The sequence below is a fragment of the Gymnodraco acuticeps genome, unplaced genomic scaffold, assembly GCF_902827175.1.
Source record: "Gymnodraco acuticeps unplaced genomic scaffold, fGymAcu1.1, whole genome shotgun sequence".
Taxonomy (NCBI): Eukaryota; Metazoa; Chordata; class Actinopteri; order Perciformes; family Bathydraconidae; genus Gymnodraco; species Gymnodraco acuticeps.
The window spans coordinates 1,000,956-1,020,966 of record NW_022990558.1 but is presented as its reverse complement, the minus strand read 5'-3'; the positions used below and the strand labels follow the sequence as shown (position 1 = coordinate 1,020,966).

Sequence of the window (20,011 nt, the reverse complement as noted above, 5' to 3'; positions counted from 1 at the left end):
ACTATAATAATTGAGATATTTAAACTCAAATTGGCGAAAGACAAGCTTTGTAAAACTGCAGAGTTGAACATCATTTTCTCATAACTATATTCAACACATTTTTCTAAAGGATAAGTGCATCTTTTGACCATTTCAGTGTCAAAAAGAATCAGATGTTTAACAGAAACTGTGTTCTTCCCCGAGTACATCCGGCATAAAATATAATTTACACTATACAAAGACGGTAATAGTTAGTAGCAATAGGATTCCTTTGTTTGTGATGATTGCCAAAACTAATTTAAATCCCATTTGTGACTCAATGTTACTGCTGTGAATGGATTCAAAGCGGGCGAATTCATTGGACATTATGAAGAGCAGAGAGACAGTATGAGAGAGAGAGAGCCGGATGATGGAAGACAGGATGAAAGATGGATGAGAACAATGACTGTTAAGAGCTGCAGAGAAAAGAGAAGGTGTTAATCCGTCCTGCGTCAGTGAAGGACGCAGGACGGGCAGCTGGTTACTGTCAGCGCTGCTGCTGGGGATGTCAGGCCTCCATGTGTCCACACGCCTGCTGGGAATCTTCTATGTGAAGTAGGGCAGCACAATTCATCCACATTTTATTGATGCACCAATACGGAATAGTGCAATATCAGTAAGCACAATATTTGGAAGAATACAAATTTGAAACTGTTTGGTACAGATCATCCTAAAAATATGAACTTGTCTTAACTCATAATAAGTTAACATATTTTTCACTGATAATGCGAATAATGTTTAAAACGGACCATTCCCTCTAAAATGGTGAGAGATTTCGCAATTGCAAAATCAATCTAAATAATTGCAATAAGTTATTTCTATCCAAATAGTGCAGCTCTTATTTGAAGAAAGTAGTCCTGAAAGATGTAATATCATGTAAAAGACTGTGCAAACAACATATTTGAAAAATGAACAGGGCAAGCTTGAATCTTTCTGTTTTTACTTATTCTTAACTTAATGCATACAGCACTAGAAAAGATTGTAGAACATATTTCGACATTTTACTGCTTAATTAATTGTAATATATACTTTATTGATCCAAAATTGGGACCTTTTCTTCATATCACACTTTACAATACTTTAATTAAAGTTCAAGTACTTCATTCATAATGTAACTTTAAGTAAAAACTCAAAATTATTTGAGTATAAGTATAAATAAACATGCAGAAAGATAAATTAATTGAAAGTACTTCGATGTTCTGTTATTATAGGAAATGTGAATTACTGTGTATTATTTTTTTCAATTTACAGTGTTAAAGTATTATATTATCTGGTTCTGTCGATTCAAAAGCAAGTTGCACATACAATGTTATTTCTTCTTGTTGAAAGGTATATATAAAAATGTGATATTGTAACGCATCCTTTAAAAAAGGATAACATGTTGTATCCGTCTCTGATCACAAGCCACACTGCATGAATCTGATTCTCCATTGACCTTTTATTGAAAAAAGAACAAAATATAATGAACAATAATAATTATAATAAAATAATACAAAAATCTGTACATTCCGTGGTTTTGCAGTACATTTGGAAAACGTATACAAAATAACTGCAACAGGGAGGGAGGTATTTACACATGTAGGATGTATGGAGCCCAGTGGCCTTCAGTCAAGGTTTTCATTTAAAAAAAGATACATTTAGTATTGATGCAAACTCTTGTGCAGTACACCTTCATAGGCCAGGGTTACAGTACATTTGGCTGTGAACTACGCTTTTTTTAAATCTCACATTCTGATATGAAACATAAGCATCACAACAGAGAATGAAAGCAGTGTTGATGATAGAGTATGCTGATCTGAAGTCAAAAAGGGAATGTGGCATTGAAAATGTAAAAATATCTTACTTGGAGATTACATATTTTGGCCAAAACTACTTTTAGCAAGACAGTTTTTACAATCTCCAATCATAACACTATCAGAATCAGATATTAGAAAGGAGACCGTTTTGAAATAAGTGCTTTCACCACATTCAACTTCATTTTAAATAACTTATAAAGCCAGTTTGGCCTTAAAAATATATTTTTTGGTGCAATTTGACTATAAAATACTTCAAATATCAGTCAGTTTTTATTTTAGTTCATCAAACATTCTGTTTAATGTCCTTTGCAACTTTGGGTTATTTATACATCTTCACTTTGTAGGTTAAGGCTTGATGAAATGGCTCAAAATAAAGATAATCTTCGTAAAAAAGAAAAACTGTACACACATTCTCAAAAAACAAACCCTTAGTAAAACTTCCTAAACGTTCTACCACTGTACCAAATCTAAGCAGGTGTTTTTAAGAAACTCATAACTATGATAATAACACTCTTTGGTATTTTTTTATCAGCTGTAAAACAAAAGAATAAAATAAGCAACATTTATAGCAGCACTTTTAAGGACATTCAGATTCTCATATCACTCAAATTAAAGTAATGTATGTGTTGTCAGTTTGCTAATACTACCCTGCTCAGTCTCTTGACATGAGCAGGCATGTTTCTATCAGTCCGGCCAGCAATGAACAGTATCTCAAATTTGTAAAAACTGCAAAGGATAAAGCAGAAAACCGTTGCGGTCAAGTCAGAGGAAATCACTAAAGTCTTCTACTTTGTTACATACAGAACATTTTTGACTTCTGTGATGTCTGCTATGAGACCAGCTTGTGAACAAATACTCTACTTGTACTTTCTTTGTTGCATACATGTATCGTTCATTTACTCTTTGGTTCTAAGAGAAGGCACTTCTAGCAGCACTTACAAATATTCTAACTATAAAAAACCACCTTTCTGAAACATCTTGTTCATGCCGGACAGAGAAACTGAGACATGCCTGCCATTTTCAAGTCATTTCAACAACTTCCTTCCTGTCTGTCACCTTGCAGTCAGCAGACACTGAGCACACATTCATGGGGACTTCATTGAGAATTCTTCCTTGTGATATGCACATGTTTCATAGTGCTGTGTTTTGTCATACTGTATGTAATCAAAGTTCAAGCAGACTCTTACACACAAAGCCCTAACCCTTCGCCGCTTCCCACAGCAGTACCGTTCGACTTGTCCTCTACCCAAGGCCCAGCTCGGCCTTTCAGAGCAGAGAGTTGATTTTAGAAAATCCCTCACATGAGGTCTGAACACTCATATTTCTGATTCTCGTCTCAGAGGCCGGGGCTCCAGCGGCACCGTGGCCTGGCTGTGTTCAGTCTCTGAGATATTGTCTGTCTGGGTGCCGTCGGGCCCAACGCTGCCCCCGTTCCCCTCATCAGTGTCCTCTTTGTTCTCGAGCGCCATCTCGTTTTCGTAGCAGAAGGAATTAGAGTTTGTGAGAATGTATTTTTTCTCTGCAAAGTCTCTCGCACTGCACAGAGGGGTGCTGGGCACCTCGTATGTCTTATGGAAGCGTGAGTAGTCCACCTTGTAGTAGTTTTTCTCCTCAAAGAGCACTGGCTCGAACCTATGGCCCCAGAGGATCTCGCTGGAGACGTATGAGCTGCGGCACTGTGTGGTCATGGCGGTCGCCTCAACCATGCCCTCCAGGATGACCACGATTTCAAACTCAGTGCTCTCAAGGTCCTGTTTGCTCATGTTGTAGAAGGGGCTGTCCTCGTTGATCTCGTGGACGATGGTGATGGGCGTAACCAGGAAGATGCGGTCGATTCCACTGTCGAAGCCCACATCTATGTCCATCTGGTCCAGGGGGATGTACTCCCCCTCCGCCGTTGTCCGGGACTTTAGAAGTTGCGCTCGCACATGTGCCTCCACCAGGTGGCTCTTCCTTAAGTTCCCCACACGCCACATCAGGCAGAGTTTGTTGTCCCTCATGGCCACGGTGGCATTATGGCTGAAAACCAACGTTTCATTCCTCTTCTTGGGTTTTGCCATCTTTGCCATGACAGCGCCGATGATGAAGGCGTCAATAATGCAGCCCACAATGCTTTGGAAAACCACCATGAAGACAGCGACGGGGCACTCGTCTGTTACGTATCTGTAACCGTAGCCGATAGTAGTTTGAGTCTCAATGGAGAACAGGAAGGCAGCGGTGAAGCTGCTCACGTTGGAGACACACTTCGTAGAGTTACTTTCCAAGTCCCCGTGGAAGATGGCTACTAGCCAGAAGATGCAACCGAAGAACAGCCACGACAGGAGGAAGGCGAGGCAGAAGATGATGAACATCCACCTCCAGCGGATGTCCACGCACGTAGTGAAGATGTCAGCCAAGTACCGCTGACCTTTCTCGCTCATGTTGATGAACTGCACATTGCAGTGACCATCTTTCTTTACAAATCTGCTTTGTGGCTGGTGCCTAGTTTGCACCTTGCCCTTGCCATTCCCGTAGCCGTTTGGTACTGCCATAGTGGCAAGCTTCATGCCGTCCTCCTCTGATGACACAATGCTGTAGCGGCTGGCTCGCACGCTTCCCATCACCTCAGTCTGGGAGGGCTGTGCTGCTTCTGCTTTGGAAAACAGTCTGAGATTCTGGAAAAAGCGTTGGAGAAACAGTTTTGAAACCTTTTGGGGGTCCAACTCTGAGAGGAAATGGTGACAAGGTGAGGCGGGCTGAAGGGATGCCTCTTCAGCCTCACTGGCCCTTTTAGATGGAGTGCAACAAGAGGAGGATGAATTGGTCACTCCTCTTTCATCAGCTGACAGGACCTCATGAAGTTCATCTGTTGGAAGAAAGATAGAAAACCTCTGTCAGTCAAACTACTTCGGATAAAACGTAATGAAATCCTCGTCAGGGCATCTATTGACAACGGTTATTTTGAGCAATTGTTGAAAGTAACATCTCAGAACGGCTGACTTCCTCACTGTAATGTAAGACTTTCGTGCAGCCTGAGAAAAACCCTTGAAATCTTTATATGTGTCTCTCTGTGCCAACAATATATCACCCAGTTATGACAAACAACAACAATGATATTTAACATTTCAACTTTCACTATGAGAGGCCACCCTGTAATTGCACTCAGATCCCGGTATTGGTCATTTACAAATTCCACTTGTTTTACTTGGCTGCCCCGCGCTGACTCCATCATTTCATGTTGAATGGTGGGTGACAGCGTCCGTACAGGATCCCATGAACGGATGGTTTTGCAAACACTGACGGATCAAGTTAATAAGCCATGACTGAGAAATGTTTTATTTGCAGCTCATTTCTCTTAATGACATCTCTTGATTAAAATACTGAAAGATACTGATAGCGCACCGCAAGGTATACAAATGTAACCAAAGCTAAGGACAAATTATTCATGACTTGCACACCTCTGACTTTTACCCAGTGGTTTTCGCATGTAATTCATTTTTAAGATAGACATAGAACCAAGCTCTATTTTGCTTGTGCTCCTTCTGTCGGTTGTTTTCAACTATTATTACACGATTATTCAGTCGTTTGTTTTGTGATTTGCAACAGACAAAACAAAGATTTGCAGAACAGGCGCAGTTTCTGAGTGACATCATGGCTGACTTATATGCGGTCTGTTGTTTAAAGAATCTTTAGGGGAAAGTGCGTGCTTCGTGCTTGTCTGTGCAGTACAGATGCACAGCTTGTTGACTCTCAGAGCGCCTTCAGGGATTTCTCTGCTGCAATAATGGCTGTCCTGTGAGGATTCTCCTAGCACCACTAAAACACCTCTCATTAGTTCTGGCTGTCCTAGCAACAAGTCTGCTGCAGTCTCACTTTGTGTCACACAGTTGTGTTCTTTATATTCTTGCAAGGATGGCTTTTTCTCTGAGGCTTGAGGGTTAGATATAAGAAGTGTGTGGTTTAAAAACGTTCTTTATTGTCACGTACTTCATGTAAAGCTGCACAGTCATTCTTTAAATTCACAACTGCTAAGTGAAACTGGCTGTTGCAAATTGCCTGCAAGGCTTTTACACATGAACCACACAAAAGTGAACAAAGTTCCAAACAACTACAAAGCACATCTTATAATAATCATCTAATGTACAAAATGTAGGCTACATTCAGACATTATTCTAATGACGAAGGATGCTGTGTTGCTAAGCAATGCACAATACAAAAAAAGAAAAAGTTGACGGAGATGCAAACATTTTCAAGAAACAGTGCAACCGACTTTCTTTAGATTTAGTATGTGTAGCCAATTACTTTTATTTAGAAATGAGCAAAAGATAAATAGACATAATTCCCTAAATAAGAAAAACGCAGTGATAGTTTAAATGCTATTATATTATTTTCTTACGTTTATTTTTTTTGTTTTTCAAAGAGTATAATTAAATAGTATGTGGCTGTGAGTGGACAGGCAAAGCTGCTCTCAGAATGCACCAAATGCCAGCGACAAATGTTAACAGGTGCGGGGAAGAGAAGGGAACTGACTTCTGATGCAATCATCCACCCACCCACACACACACACACACACACACACACACAGTCACACAGTCACACTCCTCACACTATAATCCGTGTGGATGCTTAAATTCCAATCTCCGTCTTTAGAAATCTAATTTAAATGCAAAGAAATAGGCGAGGAGAAATACGAGCGGTTAAATCAAAAACTTTTTGGCGGGTCATCTGACGGTTGTTGCAGCAGAAGTCGTGCGTAAAAGCCAGGAAGTGGCGTGTCATGGAGAATAATGTAAACCATCACAACCTAATATATGTCTACCAAACGAGTACAATTCTGACATGCGTAAAACTCTTGTTAGGCGCATCACATCTCATATTAAAGCAAAGAGAGGTTATATGAAATGAATGTCATGTTTCCTCTACCTGTTGCTCATTTGTGGACCGGCTGTTGAAATATAATCCAGATGGTTTGGGCCTCTGTTATCCTCGGCTGCCGTTTTTCCGCGCACTTGTTGTTTGTTTTGCTTGATCAAGTGTAAACCTTGCCTCACATCTCTGGAGGACCGGTCTCGATCATGTGCTTCGCGATGAGTTCCCCCAAAGCGTTTTAAACAGCACGCACCGGCACGTCCCGCCCCTTTGCTCTGAGCCAGGGCCAATGAGGGAGAGGAGGGGAGCGCGCACAGTGAAGCAGCCGCAATTATGCTGTGTTTCTGTGTCATTTTATGTGTTTGACTGGGAACACAACATGGGGGTAATGGAGGGCAATTTGGCTCTAATTGGGCGATGCCAGTTTGATCTCAATTGGGGTTAGGACAAATTAAATATAGACATAAATAGCAGAAAAGCATCAATTTAGGCTTTTTTTATTGAGTAACTAAATGTTATTAAATGTAGTACTGCTTAATATATTCATAACAACCACAGGTTACTTATTTGGCTGGCTGCAAACATTTACACATGGGACACTTAAAAAATAGTTTGATATCTGCCCAGATTTTCTTTAATTTCTTGCTGCGTTGGCATTAAAGCATTCCAATGAATTTGCCTTGTTACCACCTGCTGCTTAGCCAACTGACCATTACACTGGTTTTTTGTTGCAATATCCGTTGTTTTTATAGATCTTATTTTTAATGTGGGTATGGAAAATGTGTTCTGTTGGAAAGAATGACTCACCCAATACAGGCCTACATGCCTGTATTATGATATGACTGTCTTTCTCCACTCAGCTATCAAGTTGCCTCGGATGTTTAGACTGTGCATCTGTTGCCCTATAATTGTAGGTCAGGCTGTAGCTGTGTTGTTCTAAAGCCACTGACTTAATCACTCTTCCTGTTCATTCATAATCAACATTAACTACGTGTTTCTCCAAAAGGCTTTTGTCTTATTTTTAGTTGTGGTTATTTATAGCAGCATGTATATTTAGCGCAAACCACCTGTGTCAGTGAACTGTGTGCATTGTGTGTGTTTGCTTTCCATGCCCAATTGCAGCCATAAAGAGAGCGATGCATGCCAGTGCTGCATGTTGACCACAAGGTGGAGAGCTGGAGACTGAAACACACACACACACACACACACACACACACACACACACACACACACACACACACACACACACCACACACACACACACACACACACACACACACACACACACACACACACACACACACACACACACACACACACACACACACACACACACACACACACACACACACACACACACACAGAGAGATCTTTAAAGTGAGCAAGAAGCAGACAGCAGCAGAGAGGAGGAAGAGGAGGGCAGGGAATGTGAACTTTTCATGCAGCTTCTGTCACTGCAGCGATATCATCTAAAGGATTTAGAGGAAATATGTTATGTACAATAAATACATCATGATGAGATGCAGACATTACCCACTGGGCTATTTTTTTCTGTGTCTGCATTACCATCATCTTTGTGGAACAATTTCTCAGAAACAATCCGTTTTGTTATTGCTCAACAAAAAGAAGAGAACTCTTTGCAGTTTCACAAACTTAAGAATTGACAAACATGTGCAAAAACTTGGTATGGACAGTAGTCGACATCATTAAAGGGATAATACTACAATGCAGCATCTCAGGGATTTTTTAAATAATTGTATTAGTTTAATTCCATTTATTTAATGTTTTTAGCCTGTGGTTTCTTGACAATTGTTGTTGTCATCTATCATCAGAATCAGAAACGGGTTTATTGCCAGGTAGGTTCACACATACGAGGGATTTGACTTGATGTCATGGTGCAGACATAAAATATAAAACAAAAACTCCATATAAAACCAAAAATCTAATATAAAACAAACAATCTTTAAGGACAGATAGCAATAAAATAAAGCAGTAATTTACAGCGAAATAGGATGCAGTGAATTATAGAATATGAAATAAGAATATGTGCAGTAAGCAGTATTTGAACAGTGTGTGCATTAATGTAATGCATATAGGGACTATAGTTGTGGCTGAGGTAAAGTGTCAGAGGCGGGGCCTTGTTTAAGAGGCCGGTAGCGGAGGGGAAGAAACTGTTCAGGTGGCGAGAGGTTTTGGTCCTGATGGAGCGCAGCCTCCTGCCAGAGGGGAGGGGGGTGAACAGTTTGTGTCCAGGGTGGCAGGGGTCGGCCACTATCTTCCCGCCTCAGGGTCCTGGAGGCATGCAGGTCGTGGAGGGATGGCAGATTGCAGCCGATCACCCTCAGCAGAGCGGATGACACGCTGCAGCCTGCCCTTATCCTTGGCTGAGGCTGCAGCGTACCAGATGGTGATGGAGGAGGTGAGGATGGACTCGATGATGGAGGTGTAGAAGTTCACCATCGTCGTCTTTGGCAGGTTGAATTTCTTCAGCTGCCTCAGGAAGAACATCCTCTGCTGGGCTTTTTTGATTTGAGGTCCTGGGCGATGATGGTGCCCAGGAAGCAGAAAGACTCCACAGCAGTTACTGAGGAGTCACACAGAGTGATGGGGGCGGGTGGGGCTGCGTTCTTCCTAAAGTCCACAACCAAAAGTCATGCAGTCATCTAGTAAAATAAGAAGCATCTAAGTATATAACACCTGTCCTTAAAGTAGTAGTTAACATTAAAGGAAATACTCTTATTACTGTAGCTTTATCTTAATAAACCTTATTATTTTTGTCTTTTATATCATATTTTCCTACAGCTGCAGTGGAGTTGAGCTGCGTTGCCATTCAAATTAAAGTTGTTCACCGGTAAACCAGCAGAGTTGAGTCTTCTATTGGGAAGCTGCCAAAAGCAAGGTATTTGACAACGTGTAAGTACAGTATGTGCTAGTGGTGTTACTCTGCAATAATGTGCCTTTTTATACTTTATGTACCACAATCACACCAGGCCTAATTTTTTCAAAAATATTTGCAAAAATTAAATTACCCTTTCCGAGATATTGTAATGAATATAATACAACTAATGTTACTGATTTGTATTCAGATTCAGATCATAACAGCACTGTCATGATCTCCTGCCTAAACAACATCCTGAGCTTTGGATTGATCTATTTTGGATATTTAATTAAAGAAAATATAATTTCTTAACTGGATTACACAGTAGTTAAAATCAAAGCAGCACGTCTTAAAGCAGTCTGGTTAGTTGACATCGAAGCAAGCTTCTGGTTCAGCTTTTGTTCTTTGACAAAAAACATGAACCATCTCAGGCAGGTAAATTATTATTAGACGAAGCAAAGACGAAAACCAGACATTTAGACATAACTTTATTAAAATTGTTGACATCTTGTAAGCAATGTTTTATAAACATCTGCTTAATGATGCTGTATGAACGAAATTACAAATACATATCTTTTATCTGTAAAGGATCTACAATATTTTTGGTCAATACCGAACATCTAAGACAATAATCAGGCTAATATCAAGATATTAAATAATATTAATTGTCCAGACAATAAGTAAATATATATTTTTACGAAAAAACAGTTTTGAATGGCTAGACTTTCTGGTATTTAATAAACAAGTGTGATTCCACCACCACAAACATAAAGAAAACGTAACATTTGACATGTTTTCCATACAAACTCTGACGTTCCACTCATAATAAGGGATATTGCTGTAGTCACCCCTATGACGATTATTTACAGTGACTAGACCTTAAACTCTAATGACAGTCAGTTAAAGTTGTGATACATGACGGATAAAATGTAGAGACCTTCTTTGGAAATAAGTAACGTCCTAAAATGTATGTCTTTCTTTTCACGTCATTTCTTTTTACACTTATAATATAATTATATACACAGTAGACAAAACAATCTTCCCACAATATCCTTTTAGTAGCCGTTCCGAGGCTTATCTTCCTCAGCAGATTGCCCAGTTTTTAAATGCATAATGTGACCTTACAAGTCAATTCTTCTTTTGAACATTGCACTTGATAAGAAAATCTCTCCAAAAGGTCCATGAAAAGTATTAAAATAATTTTAAACCATGTGTCTTTCGTTGTTTGCCCTGAATTGCACAATAACCTCAAACTGAATTTTACAAAAATCCAATACAAATTCTTTTTTTAAGATTTATGTTTCAAATAGGGGGCCTTTCTTTATTATAGGTTGATGCTTCCTTCAGTAATTATATTTTTGGGTATTATATACTGAAACATGTAGGCTTAAAAGTGGGCTGTAAGTAGTTTCATCATAGCCCGGCTAATGTGGCCAGTTTAAATACAAGTCACTTACAGCAAATTCCATATAGTAGATCGTTGATAAACTTTAATGCCACTCATGCAGGATTACTCTTGTCCCTTTGTCCATTTGTACGCTTAGTATATTCCTAACCCTTTGGCTAAATTAACTTGTTCTAACTCATATCCTCACACATTAACTTGTCCCTTCTGAATTGCTGTTGCTGTTTACAGTTTGGGTCTTTGGCACTATCACTCACTGCTTAATCCCTAAAGTTCTCCTGACCAATTAAAGAGTAGCAGGTGGGGCGCTCTCATGGGCCAAATCATGAATGTATTACCAGAGCTCGTAATAGCATAGTGAGTCAGCTTTGCAGACAAGTTGTCCCAGTGGTCAACTGCAGTACTGCAGCCTATAAAAGTGTCTCTGTAGGGACAACTCAAGCAAAACATGGACAGTTATATGCTCTTGTTTAACTGATCGGTATCAGCTATATTGAGCACTCGCTTTAATTATATTTAAAATTATTCGAAGACACAGGGGCTTTGCTCGGGTCTTGAGGAGTTTATGGTTAGGGTTGAAGCTAGCAGAGCTCGCTAGTAGCACTAGCGCCACTCGCTTACAGTTTTGTTTATCTTCAGGCTTATTTGAGTTGGCTTTTCCACTCTGCATTGATGATATTGGATCTTTGATCATTTGATTCATTTATCAAACCGGATTCATGCGTTGTTATGCCCACGGGTGGGGCTCCATAAATCTAGCCTTGGGAGACCCCTGAGGGGCAAAGGATCTGCAAGTTGATGGTCTTTTGTCAGGAGGTACTAACACCATTGGTATCGTTCAATAGTCTACATGAAGCCTATGTCCTAAATAAACATCTTCCAAGCCTACAAATTTGATACAGATGTTTTGCTGGAGCATCACTTAAAACAATTTAAATAATGTACACACAAGAACAATAATTCTTAACATTATTTGGTACCCATTCCAGTTGACTCCAAGATATTCCTCTTCAGCAGTGACTTCTTTGAAGAAATAGACAATCAGGACAATGTGCAGAGGAATGCCCGCCTCAAACATGCCTTAAACCTAATGGTTTCGCTTTTACATTTCTGTATCTTTGAGATAAATTGGCAAAGGCAACGTATCTTGGTGTTTATTGTCTACTTGAGATGTTGAAACACTTGCTTCAGGGATACTATCATTCACAAGTTCCACGGTTACCGTTGGGGGTTTCAGAAGCTTTTCATGATGATTCCGCTGCTGTAACCTTGGAGAGGGGCGAGGAGAAGATCTAGGTGATAGCCGAGGGGAAGATCTGGGTGAATGTCTTGGGGAATGTCGGGGAGAGGGCCGCAACTGCTTTTTGTGTTCGTAATCCTCAGCGCTGACCTCAGGCACCAGCACCTTTGCAGTGTGATTGAATAAGGTGTAGTCCACCCTGTAGTTCCTCCTGCTGACCCTGATCATCTCCTGAAAGAGCTGACCCCAGAGGATTTCAGGTGGAGTGTATGAGGTTCGGGTCTGATGCAGCATACCTGAGGAGTCGTCTGTGTAGGTAAAAGACACCACAAGCTCAAAGTCTGCTTTCCGAAGATCTATCAAACTCATACTGAACAGAGGGCTGCCGGCTTCTATCCTGTGAAAGACGGTGGTAGGTGTGACCAGAATGATTTCTACCTGCTGAATGACCAGATCTTCGTATGTCACGTCCATTTTCCCTGTGGCATGCACCGTGGAGCGGACAATCTGGGCGCGAGCTGTCCCCTCCACAAGATGGTGCCTTCGGAAGTCTCCAACTCTCCAGGACAGACACAAATAACCATCACGAAGATTTATGACGGCGCAGTTGCTGAATCCTACCGTCTGCGCCCTCTTTCTTGCCGAGGCCATTTTTGCGACAACAATTCCAATGACAAACGTGTCAATGAAGCAACTGATGACATCTTGTATAGTAACGATGATAATGGCGATCATGCAGTTCTCGGACATCCCTCTGGAACCGTAGCCAATGGTCGTTTGAGTTTCAAGGGAGAAGAGGAAAGCGGCTGTGAAGCCGTGCACCCCGTAAACACAGGGTTCGAGTGTGATTTCTCTGGTGTCACCGTAAGCGAGAGCGATGACCCAATAGATGATGCCGAAGAAAAGCCAAGACAGGATGTAAGACAGGGCAAACATCAGGAACATCACTCTCCATCTGATCTCCACCAGGGTTGTGAAGATGTCGGTAACAAACAGCAGCCACTCCTCTGGAACATGGCGGAACACAACGTTACAGCTGCCCTCTTTGCGTATGTAGCGGTGTTTTTTTGGTTGTGGTCCATTCTCAGTCTTCTCAATGACGTCACTGGTGGGGCTCACTGAGGTATATTGTTTATGCATCTTCCAGAGTCTGAAAGGAAGATGTCGAAAAGGTGTTAGCAACCTTAATGCTAAATCAACTTTAGGTAATTCCTACACATCGTAGTTTATGTATCCACAAAGAACTTCAGGAATGTGTGTCATGGCATTTCAGATGTTATAAAAAAGCATTTGCATCTACCCTTCCTGCCCATTTTCCATCTTTCTATCCCCTAACTGCTTTTGTTTTAGGAAACAATTAACAGCGGAGTATTCCATGTATCAAAAATCTTCAATCTGCATCTTGCTCTACCTCCTTTGTCATGTCATATAGTTTATATTGAGCATCACTTTGTTAACAAGATCATCAAGACAGTACAGAAACATGTTGCTGCTGACGAGCCACTGCTTTTCTTTTCTTGTCTTTGTCTTTAAAGCAACTCTGGTAATGAACTTTACATCATTCATTTTGGGCAAAGACTTTAGTGTTATGGAACGTTTGCTTCTGTTTTATCATTGTAGGAGTAAGAAGATATTGTACAACAAGTGGTCTCTTTCTGTACCACATGTCTTTTGTCCCAGAAACTTTCTTCAAACATACTATAATTTTTCCATGCAAATGTTTGATGGTGTCCCTAGCAATGGCACAAGACTTATTTTTCTGGGTGGTGGTCAATAAACTGTCAGAGGGCCAATGGAGGAAGCACCACAGGACTGAACTGGTCTTAGATAGCAAGGGAAAAAATGATTGTGGAAAATAAAATGGTGTCACGGTGCGATCACGGGCAGAGAAAAGATCAATCACAGCCAAACCACTGAGAGCATCCTCTACGCCCAAAACAAATGGGATTTGAATCACCGCTATCTGACTGAGTGAAATGGGCTCCGGTCACAGACTCCACTTTCTCCTGGCTGCAGTGAACATCCCCACTGCCAGACTCAGGAACTTACTCCATGAGGTCATAGAAATAACGTCCAATTAGCTTCCCATAATCCCTTCCTAACTACCCTGATATGGGCTAAAGGAGAAAAATGTAGCATCTTACTGGAAAACCAAGAGACGCTAAATGACTTGCATTTTTAGGTCATCCGTATGAAATTAAACCTTCATTTGACCTGCACATTCGGAAGTGCAAAGACATGCAGTTATCTTTATGTCCTCAGTAGTACTTTACAGGTGTGGCAAAAAGTTGCTGCTTTATCCTGCCACTTACATCCACTTTCACTGCTTTCCAACGTTTTCACAACTTTTGATGGTTGTTGTTTTAGTTAAGAACAGAGCAGAATAAGTTGGCAACTGTTTGCGTTCGCAATTAATTGTTTAAGTCACTTCTGGCTTTAGAAATGGAAATTCAGTAGTGGTCAAGGTAACACTTTAGTCCAGACTGTAATATGAGTTGCTTGATTAATTTCCATATAATCTTAAATACTTATTGGTTATCAGTGGATAATTCCTATAGACTTTTATTCCTATGATAATATTGTCTTTGCATGAAACATCTGTTATTTATCAATTTGCATTGGCTTTATAACTATTAGACGGACCAAAATTAAATTAGGTTTTCATATATTATGTTTTCCCCATAGCTAGATTTTTATCCAAATTAGATTGTGTTCAATACTTTCAAAACTAAATAAATGGCATTCCCATCATCTTCAGATGTACTTTTTAGCTTATTAGCTAATTTTAGCAGGCTAAAATGTTATCATAAGATGGTGAACATGGTAAACATTACATGCTATAGGCATGTATATACATCAGACAGTTAGCATTGTCGTTGTTAGTGTTGACATTCTGGTTTTAGCATTTATCTCAAAACATGCAAGACCTTATGAATAACCAAGTTTTAGTTATTTGATATATCTTATTTGTTGTTACCTTTGGCTTTAGGTAATAATGTGCTGCATTTTTTTTCAAGATTGTATTATGTTATATAAACGAAAAGGTAATTTGGTTTGAGAAAATACAGGCAGAAACAGCAATTAGTTCAAGCACTTGTATTTATTTATTATTTTGTGATTAACTGAGGGAGCTACTGCCCACAGAGCGAATCTGCTGTAATTGTATCTTGCTGCACTAGAGAGTAGACTATAACAAAGAAAGTAAAAACAAGCGCTTCAAGTATTATTACAAGAATAACAGTGAAATTAGTATACTCCCTTCTTGTTGCATGTGGTCAGATAGTAAACTCAACCTCAAACCACACAATTAATATACTATTTATCCTGCATTTTTAACATGATGTAACTGTTGTGGGAGTGATTTTGACAATAATAGCATTTGGAGAAGCGGGCCATGAAGAGACTTTTAATCAACACTGAATGTTTTTTAAATGGTTCAAGAGAAGGGGAATTTGAACCACTTCAGTCGACTCAATACTACTGTAATATGGCGTCTGATTAGGAATTCGATTATTTTTGAAACAATGATAATTAAACCGCTTAACTAACTAAGTATATTGCTTTTGCTCTGTATTTTGGTTTTACCCACTGTTCATCAGCCCTGATACGTCTCTGTTGTGTTGACCCACTAGGTTGAGCTGTTTTCTCTCATTTATGGAGCTTATGACCTGAAACAAGCAACTCTGTGTACAAAACAAGACATAACACAGAACAAACTCTTACAACCAAAACACATCCTGACCTTTGGCATAAAGTTTCCACTGCACTTTGTATGAACACAACTATGATACTGAATATTTTTTTGGTTTAAAACCATTTGAGGTTTTTCTCTAAAGTGTCCTTTTGTTTTCTAAAGTTAGAACAAAGGTCCGACATCCACTGCTGACAATCGAGGGATTAACTCTGGAAACAACTTAGGCAATTGGCTTGTTTCCTTCCCTGCTCGGGGCACTTACAACTCCATTACATGCTCACCACCCATCTGTGGTCCACTGGAACAGAACCGTGTAAACAGGTGGCTAGTCTTAGCTCTGCCCCGGGGCTTTCTGCCACCTCGAATGACCTTCAAAAGCCCAATGCTGCTAAATATTAACATCTTAACCAGTAACGACTCACTGACTTGTCCAATGAAATGTTGTTGGGACATATTTCCAGCAATAACTGTAAAATCTGACATTGTTTGGACGTTCTCCTTATTTCCAGGAGCTTGTTCCCAATGCAGTTTAACGGTCAGAGTGCTGAGACGTTTCTCCATGATTGAGTCAGGATTTGTGTCGAAAGGTTAATGGTTTATCCAAGCTTCAAAAGTCCGATTGGACAAGAGCGAGTTTGGTTTAAAGTGGACCTATCATGCTATATTTGACAAATATATTGTAGGGCCATACCTATATAAAACATGTCTGTGAAGTTTTTTTTTCAAAATACCAAACAGATCATGGATTTTAGCCATGCCTCATTTCGCTCTATTTTCTCTTTTCCTGCCCTGTTTTTGCAGGGGCTGATTCTGTGACGTAGCTTTAGTGGAAATGAGCTGCAGCTGACCACGCCCCCCTGCAGGAGAGGGGAGCGTAATCTGAGATCAGCTGCTGGGCTCTCAGAAGAGGGAGAGCAAAAAAGAGGCTTTGTCCTCCGTGTATTATTCTCATATGATTATATATAGTTGTTATTAATTTGTTTTAAGGCGAGACACGGCAGGCAAAAACATCGTTTTTCAAGTACTGGTCAATTTTGAGATTTTGTGCTATTTTGATTCCATAACATGTTTTCTTTCAGGCTTTTGGAAGGAAAACGTACAAAATACACATTTAAGTGTTTATTTTACTATAGTTTGTCTATTTGCGTTTGTAGATTTCTCCTAAATTCACCAAAAGTTAGCATTCTAACGTAACATAAAGTACCGCGACCGCTGTGTGCACCATGTCAACAGAGGTATCGCTGGAAAGCTGTGTCTCTCCTGCACAATCTCATCGGATCCAAATATGGTCATTTCCTTTGTATCAGCAACCAATCGTGAAAGCACAAAGGGGTCTTAAACCAAGAAACGAAATCTCATTGGCTGGTGTCAATTTCTGACAACGTGATTCGTTCAGATGCGTCACGTGGTGTGCTAAAACACTTCCTGGTTAGCTTTCAGCTAGAAATTGAAATCTCAAAATGCCAAAAGAACGGCGAAAAAAACGTTCACAGAGAAGACGACAACAATTGTCACTTGCACGAAGCAAGGTTATAAAAAATAAATAAAAATGACCCTGAACATGAAATACCTTCACGGAGTGCGTCGATGCGCAAGCTGTCATCCAAAGAACAGGAGGGTTTAGCTAGCGCCTCACTGCAATCTTTAAAGGTCGTTTTCTCAAAATGAGTTTTTTCTCCTACGAGTTCGAAATTTCAACTTCAGTAGCACGTACATTCACCAAACCTTCCAGTTATATTCCTATCAATATTATGAAGGCTTTTACAGAAGGGTTTGTTCATATATAATTCATAGCCTGAATTATACAACATTGTATACCTAAAAACATGGCAAAAATGGATATTTTAGGGCTGTTGACAGTATTTTCTGATTTATGGAGTGATAAAAAGAGATATCCAATATCCCTTCTGTAAAAGCCTTAGATACTAATATGACTACAAAATGAAACAAGAATTTTGAATCTGGCTATCTCCAAAGTTCAGATTTCGATTCCTGAAATGTGTTAAAATATGTGCATATTTAATGAGATAATGGATAATTTGCATATTTAAACATGCTATTTCAGATAACTTGTAATACAAAAGACAATTGCCTTATTGTAAGTAATTAACTGGAGAAATGTCTAGCTGATACCTTTAAGTTAAACAAATTACCCTATTCACCTGGGGTGTCTCGCCTTAAAGCTCAATAAATAACAAAGAAGACCTTTGACCGACACTTTTCTAATTTTGTCCGGAAGATTTCAACTTTAACGGACATCTTGACCGGCAAAAACAAATCTAACTGAAACTCTGCCGCACTCTGCTCGTTCCTTTGGAAGAGGCGGAGAGGTGGGTGTTTGTCATCTGCTGGTGGACTACCGGAGAGAATTACAGCGAGGGAGGGATTGCATTGAAAACGCTTGCCTCGGGGAGGGAGAAAAAGAGCCACAGCGGAGAATAAACAGAAGGGCAACCATGGCAACCATGCGCGGGAAGTCTTATTTGGGTACGGAGCAAAAGAGAGAGAGGATTGTATTTTCTGACATTTGGTGAGTTTCCTGGAACACCGGGGACACATATTCATGTATAAAAGACGTACAAAAGTGCATTTTGCATGATAGGTCCCCTTTAAGTTTGAATGTCAGAAATAGCCTAACATTGCTTCTAAAGAGGAAGAACTTCCAACCAGAATCACTTTAGATGTTGATTTGTTTCCTGTTGATTCGGGTCATTCCTGTGAGTGTCAACACTTATTTCTCTTTTTGCGCACGGAAATGTAATTAATCATTTGTTGGTCTACAGTGTTTCAAATCAGCAGTCGGTTTCTGATTCTACTTTGTCACTACTGCTGTATGATCTTTAATAACGCAAACATGACCTTTAGGATTACCAGTCTTTCATTTTTCGCTGTTTAAAACACCAATACTATGATAATAATGAAACAGACTCAGTCCTGTTGTGACAACAATAATGGCAACTGTCCTTCTCCCTTGAACATACCTATTCTATTTTTATCAAATGATATCAAACTTATTCATATGCATTATTTTATCAGCGAATACCGCTAATGGTTGTGTTGTATCCAAGGTCATTAACAATTGTCTCTTGCATGACTGAGTTTGATCAGATTACACTGTGAAACATGATCACAAACCTTGCTTATCACCTTGACCACATCTTGTTTTGCTTTTAACCATTCAGGCATTGGATTTCTCTCTTAATACCAATGCTCAGATTACCAATTGTTCAGCTGTACAAAGCTTTTAATGACTTTTTCCTTAAGATTTCTGTCAGCTCGGCGAAAAACCTTTTAAACATACAACATTTGCATTTCGTGAAGCGGCCAATAATGTTTACTATTCATTAGCCAGGGTTGCAGAACATGCCCATTTTATCCATATCATTTATTCTTAGTAAAACTGAAGAAAACCAGCCTTTTAGTATCTAAATACATGTATGAGATCATATTTCACACCCCTTTTTTTTCACCCTAGATTTTTGATTGAATTACAAAATCTGACTTTGCAATTACTGCACAGAAACAATTGTTTTCACAGATTCCTACCTTTTTTGTGTAAAAAGTGAATGGTGAACCAGTCGCAGGAGTGTCTCTACCTGAGTGGAAAGGCTCTCCGAGGGGCTGTACAGTAGCACGACAGTCACCTGCTGGAATGAGCCAGCCCCACTTGTCACTGCAAAAACTAAAGATTAACACCTCCCTTCAGCATCACATGGTGTCATACTGGCAGATGAGTGTTTGTTTTTCTCAATGTGTGTCTGCAGGCCAATGTGAATATGCATGAGTGTGTGTTGTTAGTGAGTACGCATACATGCAGGTGTTTATTGGGCTTTGGCGCATGCTTGCACTCAATACATTGTGATAGGAAGCTTTTGTTTATGCAATAAACAAGGAGTAAGCTATTCAAGATGTCATACTACAGTATATCCAATCCAATAATTAAATATAGCTAAATATTGCAATATATTAGCTTCAGACTTCTAAACCTGGCTCCCTCTTTTTGCATCGGCTTGATCTAAATACTGGAGATCCTGGTTCAAAACTATTAAGATTGAATTGTTGATAAGATATGAACATGAGTTCTACTGGGATAATTCAACTCCTGAAATTGATGTAGCTCAATCCTGTTACT

General features: G+C 39.7%; 2 protein-coding genes across 3 annotated transcripts; both read right to left on the bottom strand.

Moving 5' to 3' along the window:
* Positions 1-1,447: 1,447 nt before the first annotated feature.
* Positions 1,448-6,889, bottom strand: kcnj2a (potassium inwardly rectifying channel subfamily J member 2a). The gene is made up of 2 exons (XM_034227587.1): positions 6,717-6,889; positions 1,448-4,659 (listed from the first exon to the last, which is right to left on the bottom strand). The coding sequence occupies exon 2, from the start codon at positions 4,412-4,414 to the stop codon at positions 3,131-3,133; it is 1,284 nt and encodes a 427-aa protein (XP_034083478.1). The 5' UTR covers positions 4,415-4,659; positions 6,717-6,889; the 3' UTR covers positions 1,448-3,130.
* Positions 6,890-10,011: 3,122 nt separating this feature from the next.
* On the bottom strand, positions 10,012-19,593 carry kcnj16 (potassium inwardly rectifying channel subfamily J member 16). Of its 2 annotated transcripts, none has more exons than XM_034227584.1 (2): positions 19,426-19,593; positions 10,012-13,335 (listed from the first exon to the last, which is right to left on the bottom strand). In XM_034227584.1, the coding sequence occupies exon 2, from the start codon at positions 13,323-13,325 to the stop codon at positions 12,048-12,050; it is 1,278 nt and encodes a 425-aa protein (XP_034083475.1). In that variant the 5' UTR covers positions 13,326-13,335; positions 19,426-19,593; the 3' UTR covers positions 10,012-12,047. The 2 variants fall into 2 exon arrangements, with proteins under 2 accessions (XP_034083475.1, XP_034083476.1); XM_034227585.1 differs by having other exon boundaries at positions 19,476-19,553.
* Positions 19,594-20,011: the final 418 nt, after the last annotated feature.